This window comes from Colius striatus, unplaced genomic scaffold (assembly GCF_028858725.1).
Source record: "Colius striatus isolate bColStr4 unplaced genomic scaffold, bColStr4.1.hap1 scaffold_37, whole genome shotgun sequence".
Lineage (NCBI taxonomy): Eukaryota > Metazoa > Chordata > Aves > Coliiformes > Coliidae > Colius > Colius striatus.
Window position 1 is genome coordinate 453,798 of NW_026908521.1, and position 12,994 is coordinate 466,791.

The 12,994-nt window shown below is 47.7% G+C and overlaps 1 protein-coding gene across 1 annotated transcript; it reads left to right on the forward strand.

Moving 5' to 3' along the window:
* The first annotated feature begins 3,392 nt into the window (after positions 1 to 3,392).
* Positions 3,393 to 8,237, forward strand: LOC133629295 (uncharacterized). Its single transcript, XM_062019952.1, is given in 4 exon segments — positions 3,393 to 5,795; positions 5,797 to 7,847; positions 7,850 to 7,896; positions 8,229 to 8,237. Coding segments are annotated over 4 exon segments (4,473 nt in total). The 5' UTR covers positions 3,393 to 3,429.
* Positions 8,238 to 12,994: the final 4,757 nt, after the last annotated feature.

A 12,994-nucleotide genomic window follows, 5' to 3' on the forward strand; every position in this document is an offset into this window, starting at 1 on the left:
GACGTTCAATCTGAGGTTTTGCCTACAGGTCTGGGAACTGACAATGCAGAACATAGAACACAACTTCAGAAGCTGTGCAGCCACATGAACATATTGGACATGCAGCAAACTTGGAGCCCTTGTAAGAGTTGACAAGGTCTTTTGAGCATACACTTTATGAAAAAAGAATGCTACAATTAAGGAGATGTTTTCATGATTGATATTACTGACTGTGTGTTTCGTTTGAACACAGAAACAATAGTGTTTGTAATATGTCTGCATTCCTGTGACTGTCTGTAGTGGGTCTGGGACGGTAGTGATTTTCCACAGCAGCTCCTGCAGTGCTGTGCTTACTGTTGATATCAATATTATGACTACCGCTCGCACAGCATCAGGGCTGTCCCTCCAGCATTCCTTCCCCCACCTTCACCAATAGCTGTGGGTGGGCATGATCTTGGGAGGGACTATGGCCAGGACAGCTGACCCAGGCTGACCAAGGAGATATTCCATACCCTAAGACATCAGCTCAGGAATATAAACTGCGGGAGAGGAGCAGGAAGGGGAGGCGAGATGCATTTCTGGCCTTCCCAAAGCAACCGCTACGCGTACCGCAGCCCTGCTTCTCGGGAGGTGGCCGGACATCGCTGCTGATGGGAAGTGGAGAGGAACAGCTTTATCTGCTTCTGCTTTGCTTCCCGCGCGCGGCTTTGCTGCTTCTTTATTAAACTGCTTTTATCTCAACCCACGAGACTCCCATCTTATTTTCTCCCCTTCCCTGGCTTGCTGAGGAGGTGGGGGACAGAGTGGTGTGGTGGGCACCTGGCATCCAGCCAGGCTCAAACTACCACACCTACTTACCACTGTAGTTGGGGTCTGTGTACCTGCTTTCTTGTAGTGTCCACACGCAGTGGCATAACTTCTACTGGCAGCCTGTATGTTTTCAATGGGAACTGAGCAGCCCAAGTGCATGGGATTGGAGATAAGTCCCACAGGAAAGCAGCTGCAAATGTGACACAGTGCAAGATGATAGACTACAATGGGACCTACTTACCACTATAGGTGGAGTCTGCCTTCCTGCTTTCTTGTAGCTCCCATACTCAGTGGTAGAGCTTAACCGATACCATGTATTTTTTCAATGGGAGCTGAGGAGTCCCAGTGAGTGGGAATGGAGATAGCTCCCTCAGGAAAGCAGCTGCAAATGTGACACAGTGCTGGCTGATACACTGCATGGGGATATCACAGCACACGTGGGCACTGCAATGGGGTTCAGTGACATTGCCGCACATGTGGCAATTGCAGAGAGACTCTGTGACATCACAGCAGACGTGGGCATGGCAAAAGTGCTCTATAACATCACATCACCTCTGGACACTCTGACAGTGCTCTGTGACATCACAGCACATCTGGGTACTGCATCCAGGCTGTGTGACATCATAGAATCGTAGAATGGTAGGGGTTGGAACGGACTATTAGATATCATCTAGACCAACCCTCTCCCCCACAATCAAGTTCACCTAGGTCAGGTAGCACAGGAACGTGTCCAGGCTTATGCTGAAGTCCTCCAAGGAAGGAGACTCCACAAGCCCTGTGGGCAACCTGTTCCAGTGCTCCGTCTTCCTCTTCCGCGGACGTTTGACATCACAGCACAACTGAACACTGCAAGAGTGCTCTGTGACATCACAGCACAGGTGTGCACTGCAACAGGAGTGTGTAATACAACAGCCCATCTGGCCTTTGCAGCGGCGCTGTGTGACATGACAGCACTTGTGGGCACTGTAGCAGTGCTCTAAGACTTCACATTGAGAAGAGGCGAAACTGAGGAGAAGCAAAACAAACTGAGGAGAAGCAAAACAAACAAAATGGAGTACGCCCTGCACACCATGAGAACAACAACCGCCTCAGCGAAAGTGCAGTCTCATTGAGACCGCTTCATTTCCTAGAAGCAGAAGTTAAAAACATTTCCTAAAAAAGGCTGCGGCCTGTGGTTATCAGGAAGGGCCAGACCAAGGGTCAAGAGCTTGTAACTATTGTTTGAACCCTATATCTGTTGTGTGGCGTGTAAACCCTATAAAAACCCTTTTCTACTGAGCACCAGGGTCGCCTCCTCTGACTCCTGCGTGAGTTACGAGACGACCCGGAGCTCCGAAATAAACCTCACCTCGTGCGTTTGCATCTAGTCGGCTCCTCGTTTTCCTCTGAGGTGCACGTCTGCCTGGGTAGAGGAAAGCTTCGCCTTTCATTTTGGGGGCTCGTCCGGGATCAACGACGAACACCTCAGGAAACGATGACCCCTTGGAGGTGAGCTTTTTTGTGTGAATGTTTGTGGCGCCACATGAGAGCTTGTGAGCTTGTGTAGATTGAGATTAAGAGTTTGTGGTTTGTGTAACTGAGCAGGCTTTGTTGAGATAACATTGTTTTTAACGTTATTTCTTTCCATTATCTCTGTTTCTTTTGTGTCTCTCGAAATTTAAATTAGTGCCCATTCCTCTATGTCATAGGCTGCGTACCGTTGACCAAGTCTGAGACTAGGTCTGGATCTAGCCGCACCTAAGCCCCTTTTAAGGGTGCCTTAGAAAGCAAGGGGGTCCAGACTGAACCTCGTGACTCAACGGCAGGGTCTCCTTAAATAAGCCTACTGTTGACCAGGTCTGGGACTAAGGATTCTTTCCTGAACCTCGTGACCCAACAGTCCATAATCCCCAACTTCAGTAAGAAAAACACTTAGGGATACACGGATAAGGTTCTCAGTCTCTCACTCTCTTTTTCTCTCTCTCTCTCCATTAACCTCTGAAAATGTTTTAAGTGTGTGAGATTGGGAGCTCGCTGTTGCACAGTTATCTTAAGCATCAGAGACCAAGTGAATGTTACTTTTGTGGGTGATTGGGTGAGAACATACCTTGATACCCTTGTAAGTTCAGGGAATGCTTTTTGTGCCGCCTCTGTGTCCATAAGTGTATTTGTTGGTTTCACCTGAGAGTCACACTCAACAATTACGGGGATAGGTACGGGACAGAAACCCCTTTGTGCAAAATTTTAGATGTGCCTGATTAATTGTATTGATTTTTTATGTTCTACCTGTGTAAGGATAGGAGTCATAATTGTCAGGGTTGTGTTATGTTGTTTTGGAAGTAAGGGTCACGGGAAAACTGAAGCTGCTGGGTCAGTAAAGGTCTGACAGACTTTAAAGAGGTTTCTGAGTAGCACGTGTGGGGGACAGACGTGTCCGGCACCACAGGCTACGGCCCTGGGCGACGCCTCACGGGTGAAAATAGGCAACCTTTGCCTATAGGTGAAACCTAGCTGGTCCTTGTGGAGTGAATGAGGGGACGAAGTCTCCGCCCTTCTGAAATTTTGATAAGATCTCTTCCGTGGTGTAAAAGTCGTGGAGAGCAAGAAATCGTTTCTGTGTGTGTGTGTCTTATTATAATCTTTTTTGTATTACTGATAACCATGGGGCAGTCCCGATCCACCCCTCTGTCATTAACATTGGCACATTGGGCAAAAGTAAAAGCACGAGGGCAAAACCTGTCTCTTATTATCAAGAAGGGGGATTGGCAAAATTATTGCGAAAGTGAATGGCCAACCTTTAAAGTAGGATGGCCACGGTCAGGTACCTTTGACATCCATACCATACGGGCAGTCCGAATGACTATTTTCGCCTCAATAGGAGGCCATCCTGACCAAGAACCATATATCACAGTATGGGAAGATTTGGTGATGTATCCGCCGGACTGGGTCCGACCATTTCTTCCAAATGATAAAATAAGAGTCCTAGCCCCATCCTACTCATACTTTAGACGGGGCGTACCTGTGACAACCAGGACTCTGGCTCTCACAGGAGTAGAAGAAGGGGTGACCAATAATGGAGGAGATTATGAAAAATTGAAAGAACCAAGCCCTAAGACCAAGGTATATCCAGAGGTCGAAGGACCCCCTGAATGGACTCCACCTGTATCCACATCTATACCCACCGCCCCCCCAACTGGACCCCGGTCCCCAGACGAGGGAGTACCTGTGCCATATAACCCGGGGGGTTGGGAAGAAGGACCCTATACCGGTACCAGGAGTAAACGGGGGATAATGCCTGAGGGACCAGACTCCACTGTAGCCTTACCACTCCGGGCGGTGGGGCCAGCCCCCACAGAGCCAGATGAGTTACAACCATTACAGTACTGGCCCTTTTCGTCCTCCGATTTGTACAACTGGAAAGCAAATAACCCTTCTTTTTCTGAGAACTCTGCTGCCCTCATAGGACTAGTCGAATCCCTGATGTACTCCCATCAGCCCACATGGGACGACTGCCAGCAGTTACTTCAAACACTTTTCACCACAGAGGAGCGAGAACGAATCTTCTCGGAGGCACGAAAAACCCTGCAGGAAGGCCAACCAGGCCAACCCCCTCGAACAGGAATGGAAGTGGAGGCGTTGTTCCCAGTAGCGCGGCCGCAATGGGACTATAATACAGCAGCAGGTAGGGAACGACTGTCCATATACCGCCGGGCTCTGGTAGCAGGACTAAGAGGGGCAGCCAGGAAACCTACCAATCTGGCAAAGGTGAGAGAAATTATGCAGGGGCCTAATGAACCACCCTCGGTGTTCCTAGAACGTATCATGGAGGCCTATCGTATTTATACCCCATTTGATCCCGAATCTAGGGGACAACGGGCCTCCGTTATCATGTCCTTCATTGGACAAGCTGCACCAGATATAAAACGAAAACTGCAGCATATCGAGGGATTGCAGGATTACACCCTGCAAGATATTGTTAAAGAGGCTGAGAAAGTGTTCCATAAAAGGGAAACCGAGGAAGAAAAGTGGGAGAGGGAAAAGAATGAGAGAGAGAAGGAAGAAATACGAAGACAAAAGAGACAGGATAAGAATTTAACAAGAATACTTACTACAGTAATGGCCGAGGGGAAACGCCAAGGGGAAAGACAGGCGAAAGGAGGAAGGGACCTGGACGACAATGACAGGAATAAGGGACCCAGAAGACTGGGAAAAGATCAATGTGCGTTCTGCAAGGAACATGGGCATTGGGCCCGTGAATGCCCTAAGAAAAAGGGAAAGAGAGTACTAACCCTGGAGGAAGATGAAGATTAATGGGGTCAGGGCCCGGAACCCCTCCCCGAGCCTAGGATAACGTTAAATGTGGAGGGGACCCCAGTAAATTTTTTGATTGATACTGGGGCAGAATATTCCGTACTGAAAACCTCATTAGGGACTGTAACTAACAAACAGACCATGGTAATTGGAGCAACAGGTCGAAAAGAATACCCCTGGACAACTAATCGAACTATTGACTTGGGAACTAACCAGGTATCCCATTCTTTTTTGTTAATACCCGAGTGCCCTACCCCCCTCCTCGGACGAGACCTGTTAACAAAAATGAAGGCTCAGATAAGCTTTACTTCTGCTGGCCCTGAGATCGCCCTTGCAGGCAGAAAGCCAAAAACATGCGTATTGTCTCTGCACTTGGGGGAGGAATATAGACTATACCAAAACCCCAAGGAGAACCTGGATAACCTTGAAAAGTGGCTCAAGCAGTATCCGAAAGCATGGGCCGAAACTGGGGGCATGGGGGAAGCGGTGAACATCCCTCCCATAGTGATCAAGCTGCAATCAAGTGCCACCCCAATAAGCGTAAAACAATACCCATTGTCAAAAGAGGCAGTAGCAGGGATACGACCTCACATCGACAAGCTTGTACAACAAGGGATTCTTGTGCCTTGTAAATCTCCCTGGAACACACCACTCTTGCCGGTAAAGAAACCTGGGACTGGGGATTATCGGCCAGTACAGGACTTGCGGGAAGTCAACAAGAGTCCTTACCTTACATCCTACGGTACCCAACCCATATAATCTCTTAAGCTCTCTTCCCCCAGATCGTGCCTGGTATACAGTCCTTGACCTAAAGGATGCATTTTTCTGCTTGCGACTGCATCCAGTGAGCCAGTTAATTTTCGCTTTCGAGTGGAGAGATCCTGAAAGTGGGAGAGTGGGTCAACTCACGTGGACAAGATTACCACAAGGATTTAAGAATTCTCCTACCTTGTTTGATGAAGCCCTCCACAGGGACCTGGCAACTTTCCGGGCACAAAACCCACAGGTAACTTTACTCCAATATGTAGATGACCTCCTACTCGCGGCGTCCACCAAAGAAAGCTGCCTGATGGGAACTCGCAGACTACTGGTTGAACTTGGAAGGTTGGGGTACCGTGTCTCAGCAAAGAAGGCACAAATCTGCCAGAAAGAGGTAACCTATCTGGGATATGCTCTAAAGGATGGAAAAAGGTGGCTGACGGAAGCCCGAAAGAAGGCCATCTTGCAGATCCCCACCCCGTCAACCTCTCGACAGGTGCGTGAGTTCCTGGGAACGGCGGGGTTCTGTCGCCTTTGGATACTTGGGTTTGCTAGCTTGGCTGAACCACTATATCCACTCACCAAAAACAAAGGAGAATTCGTATGGGGCAAAGAGCAGGAGGAGGCCTTCACCAACATAAAGAAGGCGCTGTTAAGTTCCCCTGCTCTGGCGTTACCTGACCTCACCAAACCATTTACTCTGTTCGTGGATGAGCGAAAGGGAGTGGCCCGGGGTGTGTTAACACAGAAACTCGGACCCTGGAAACGGCCAGTGGCATACTTGTCAAAAAAATTAGACCCCGTGGCCAGTGGATGGCCTGCCTGCCTTAAAATAGTGGCTGCCACCGCAGTCTTGGTAAAAGACTCTGATAAACTTACTTTTGGACAACCAATTACAATCATTGCAGCCCACTCCCTGGAAAGCATTATTCGACAACCTCCTGACCGGTGGTTAACAAATGCCAGGATGACTTACTATCAGAGTCTGTTACTAACTGAACGTATTAAGTTTGCCCCTCCAGCCATCCTGAACCCAGCCACACTGATGCCTGAAGCAGGAGAGAGTGACCAGCCTCTCCATGAATGCCAAGAGGTTCTAGCCGAAGAAGTGGGCATTCGCGCAGACCTAACTGACCAGCCTATGGAAGGAACCCCCTCGTGGTTCACCGATGGGAGCAGCTACCTGTTGGAAGGAAAGCGAAAGGCTGGCGCAGCCGTAGTGGACGGGAAACGGGTCGTGTGGGCTAGCTCGTTGCCAGAGGGGACCTCTGCCCAAAAAGCCGAACTAGTAGCCCTCATACAGGCCCTGAGGTTGGCTGAAGGAAAAGTGATTAACATATTTACCGATAGCAGATACGCCTTCGCAACAGCCCACGTCCATGGGGCAATATACAGACAGAGGGGGCTCTTGACATCGGCGGGGAAGGAAATTAAGAACAAAGAGGAAATTTTAAATCTCCTAGAAGCCGTACATCTCCCCAAAAAGGTGGCCATCATACATTGCCCAGGGCATCAAAAAGGAGATGACTGGGTTGCAAGAGGGAATCGAATGGCAGACACAACTGCCAAAGAGGCCGCACTAGAGGCCATGATACTCTCAGTAAAACTTGACGACAAACAGGCAGTGGAAGGAAAGGAAGAAACAAACCTATCCGCTGAGGAAGGGAAAGCTTACATCGATAAAATGCACCGACTTACGCATTTGGGGACTGAAAAACTTATCACACTAGCAAAAAAATCACGCTACAAGGTCCCGGACCTACGAAAAACCATGGAACGCATCGTACAAAATTGCGAGGCATGTGCCTTTACAAATGCAGGACATACTAAAGGAATCCAAGGAAAGAGACTGAGAGGAGATCGACCAGGAGCATATTGGGAAGTAGACTTTACGGAAGTAAAACCTGCCCGGTACGGTAACAAATATTTGTTAGTATTTGTAGATACCTTCTCTGGATGGGTCGAAGCATACCCTACAAGGAACGAAACAGCACTAGTAGTCGCAAAAAAGATCCTGGAAGAGATTTTTCCCCGGTTTGGTATTCCCAAGGTAATCGGGTCAGACAATGGACCTGCCTTTGTCGCCCAGGTAAGTCAGGGAGTAGCCAGACAATTGGGGATTAACTGGAAGCTCCATTGTGCATACCACCCTCAAAGTTCAGGACAGGTAGAAAGGATGAATAGGACCTTGAAAGAAACTTTAACTAAATTAGTAGTGGAGACCGGCGGGAGGGATTGGACAGTCTTTCTCTCCCTCGCTCTGTTTAGGGTTCGAAACACCCCAGGACCTACGGGGCTCACCCCTTATGAAATCTTGTATGGGAGTCCCCCTCCTCTGACAGAAATAGTGGGGACTGATGAACCTGTTGTGCCCTCTCTTACTCTTGCAGCACGCCTAAAAGCGTTGGAAGTAGTTAGAAAAGAAGTTTGGGAACAGTTGAAGAACCTCTACGATCCGGGTGAGGTGTCGATGCCCCATTCGTTCCAGGTCGGAGACAAAGTTCTGATTAGACGACACCGATCAGAGACGCTCGAACCTCGGTGGAAGGGACCGTATGTGGTATTGTTAACAACTCCCACCGCTGTAAAAGTCGATGGGATTACTGCGTGGGTACATTCAGCGCATGTAAAAAGGGCACCTAGAGATATACAAAAGGATGATTGGGTGGTGGAAAAGACTGATAATCCTCTTAAGCTTCGTGTGTTTTGGAAACCAAACCGAAACACCTAGGGAAAATCTGTTGGTGGGACTAATCCGAGATTTCGGGAAGGCCCAAAATGCGACCAGTATCACTGCTTGTTTACCATTACCACAAGCAGCTGGGGAGCCTATTCCGTGGGGTATAATCCCGGCGGGACCACTACCAAAATATAAAAATAATGTATCCCAATTTTGTAAGAGTGTGCCTCGAACTAGGACTGGGGTAGGTCGGCGATTTATCAGGACACGAAAATCACAGTGGAAAATCAGGAAGGAAGACTGCAAACGAAAACTTAATTCTGAATATAAAAAGGGAGGGATCCATTCTGTGGGGACGTGTTATTTTGATGAGGAAAAACAAGTTACAGTAACTACCACTGAAACTTACTCTGAAGTGGTATGTCAGAATATCACACAATTAGACCCCAAGGTCTGGCAATCTATCTGGGGACCCGCTATTGCAGAAACTTTTAGCTACATAGGACCAGTAAACTGGTGTGTGCAGTTTCAAGGAAAGCAGGATCAACGCTATACACACACTTTTCATGAGATGACTTCTAAAAAAACGAATGTGGAACACACACATGGGTGGAACTGTACCAAAGTCCTCAACTGTGACACCCCGGAGAAGGAAATAGGGATTTTCCCCGTCCGTTATCTGCTTAAGTGGGGATGTGAATGTCGAGGATACAAACATACCCTGCCACCACATACTAAAGGTGGGTCAGATGGGGAAATGCTTGACTGCAAATATACTACAGTCCAGAGTTCTGGAAATTTAGTATGGGTCACTAACGAATGAAAATGGACCACACATATTTCCATTGATGGGCCTATTAATCAAGTTACCCTAGGGGTGCCCACACTGTGTCCCTACTGGAAAAAGTCTGGAGAAAAAGAACTTATGCCTCGAAAGAGGAGGGATGTAAGTAAAGAAGGCGAGGAAGCCCCCAGTGATGAATGGCAGGAACCAAAAACTGCGGTAAAAATAGGGTGGGCAATTGAATCCATATTTCCCCAAATCGCATCATATAGAAATAGGGAGATGCTTGATAAATTGTTGGCACAAACCGCACGACGAGCGGCTGTTACTAGAAAGGGATTTAAAGATATGAATTTCCAACTCCAGGCAACTAGCAAAATGGCTCTGCAAAATCGGATGGCCCTTGATATGTTACTATTAAAGGAACATGGGGTTTGTGGGTATCTAAAAAATAAAATAAGCGACTGTTGTATACATATCCCAAATGTTACGGAAGCTGTGGAAAACGATATTAACAAATTACATCAGATAGAGGAGAAAACAAAAGGAATTGAAGAGGAAGCCCGAAGAAATTGGGTAGGGGAAGTATTCAATTCCCTAGGAATACATATTGCTGAGTGGTTATCTTCATTAATCCAAACTGTGATAATTACTATTATTCTTATTGGTATAATCTTTATTTCTTATAAGTGTGTTTTAGGACTGTGCCTAAAGGGGTGGAAGAAGACTCCAAAATGACATCCATAATGTTATAAGCATAGAATAGAAATATAATGTTAGTAAGTGTTAGTCTTGACCACTGGCCTGGCCTCTCCAGAAATTCTAAGATTAGAAATGTACAAAAGAAAAAGAGGGGAATGAGAAGAGGCGAAACTGAGGAGAAGCAAAACAAACTGAGGAGAAGCAAAACAAACAAAATGGAGTACGGCCTGCACACCATGAGAACAACAACCGCCTCAGCGAAAGTGCAGTCTCATTGAGACCGCTTCATTTCCTAGAAGCAGAAGTTAAAAACATTTCCTAAAAAAGGCTGCGGCCTGTGGTTATCAGGAGGGTCCAGACCAAGGGTCAAGAGCTTGTAACTATTGTTTGAACCCTATATCTGTTGTGTGGCGTGTAAACCCTATAAAAACCCTTTTCTACTGAGCACCAGGGTCGCCTCCTCTGACTCCTGCGTGAGTTACGAGACGACCCGGAGCTCCGAAATAAACCTCACCTCATGTGTTTGCATCAAGTCGGCTTCTCGTTTTCCTCTGAGGTGCGCGTCTGCCTGGGTAGAGGAAAGCTTCGCCTTTCAACATCATATCTGGGCACTGAAACGGGTTTCTGTGGCATCACAGCAGACGTTGTCACTGCAACAGTGCTCTGTGACATCACAGCACAACTAGGTACTGCAACACGGCTGTGTGACATTGCAGGAGATGTGGGCATTGCAGAGGTTGTGCTGTGTGTATTGTATCACAGCACATCTGGGCACCACTACACTGCTCTGTGACATCATTGCTTATCTAGGCACTGGAATGGGGCTCTGTGACATCACATCACATCCGGACACTGCGGCAGTATTCTGTGACGTCACATCACCTTTGGGCACAGCAACAGTGCTGTGTGACATCACAGGACGTCTGGGCACTGTAGCAGTGCTCTAAGGCTTCACATCATATCTGGGCACTGAAACGGGACTCTCTGACATCACAGCACATCTGGGCACTGCAACAGTGCTCTATAACATCTTACCTCAACTGCACACTGCTACAGTGCTCTGTGACATTACAAGACATCTGAGCACTCAATCACTGCTGTGATATATAACAGCATCACTAGGCCCTGGCACGGTGCTCTGTGACATCACAGCACATCTGGGAAAGGCAGCAGTGCTCTGTGACATCACAGAACATGTGCACAGTGCAACAGGACTGTGTAACACAACAGCACATCTGGGCTTTGCAGCAGGGCTGTGTGACCTTACAGCACATCTGGCCACTCCAATAGTGCTCTGTGACATCACAGGACATCTGGGCACTGGACACACACTGCTCTGAGACTTCACATAGTATCTGGGCACTGAAACGAGACTCTGTCATCACAGCAGACGTGGGCACTGCAACAGTGCTCTGAAACATCCTATCACAAGAGGACATTGCTAGGGTGCCTGTGAGATCACAGCACAAGTGGGAACTGCAGTGGTACTCTGTGACATCACAGCACATCTGGGCACTGCAACAGTGCTCTGTGACATCATAGCACATCTGGGCCCTGCAACAGTGCTCTGTGACATCACAGCACATCTGGGCATGACAAGGGGGTGTGTGAAATCAGAGAACATCTAGGCACTACAACAGGACTGTGTGGCACAGCAGTACATGTGGGCATTGCAGAGGTTGTGCGGTGTGCGTCGCATCACAGCACATCTGGGCAGTGCTACACTGCTCCGTGACATCATAGCATATCTAGGCACTGGAACGGGGCTGTAGGACATCACAGAAAATCTGGGCACTGCAACAAGAGTGTTTGACATCACATCACATCCAGACACTGCCGTGGGGTTCTGCGACGTCCTAGTACTAGGCAGTGCAACAGTGCTCTGTGACATCACAGCACATCTGGGAAAGGCAACAGTACTCTGTGACATCATGAGACGTGTGCACTGCAATAGGACTATGTAACGCGACAGCACATCTGGGCTTTGCAGCAGGGCTGTGTGATATGACAGCACATCTGGGCACTGCAATAGTGCTCTGTGACATCACAGCACATCTGGACACTGGACACACAGTGCTCTGAGATTTCACACAATATCTGGGCACTGAAATGAGACTCTGTGACATCACAGCAGACGTGGGCATGGCAACAGTTCTCTATAACATCACATCACCTCTGGATGCCTCAACAGTGCTCTGTGACATCACAGCACATCTGGGTACTGCATCTAGACTGTGTGACATCATAGAATCCTAGAGTGGTAGGGGTTGGAAGGGACCATTAGAGATCATCTAGAGCAACCCCCTCCCCCAGAATTCAGTTCACCTAGATCAGGTCGCACAACAACGTGTCCAGGCTTGTGCTGAAATCCTCCAAGGAAGGAGACTCCACAAGCCCTCTGGGCAGCCTGTTCTGCAGGGTTTCTTTTTCTTTGTGCAGGGGTTCTTCTTTGTTGCGCGAAACGGGAGTGACCAGACGCCAATCTGATGTGCATCAGCTCCAATTTATTGTCACATCATCATCACTTCTATACCTTTTCAAATGCTTTGTACGTGCCACAATTCATGGCAAATAGTTAATACTAAGCATCACGCACTATGCATAAGGCCTCAAAGTTTCATTTTGGTAACAACTTAAACACCAACCTCACTGTGTTTAAACACCATCCTTCTTGTGCTTAAAACATCAGCCTTATTGTGTCTAAATATCACCCCATCTGTTCGGCCTTCAGTTAGTTTTCTCTCACACTATGGTTATGCTTACCTTACGTTTAGTTACCTTTATATTATTGTTAGTTACATATGTTACCATTTATTAGTCAAGTACAGTCAATCATACAATGCTAAATTGAATGCTATAGGTGTGGAAAGGCAAGCGGCATATGATTTATTTACTGCATTCTTGCAGAAGCGGCAGATAAAGGGTATAGATCTGCAAAAAGACCTACCAGGGTTGTTAGCTTATGGGTATGCTAAGGGAGTGTTTCAGAA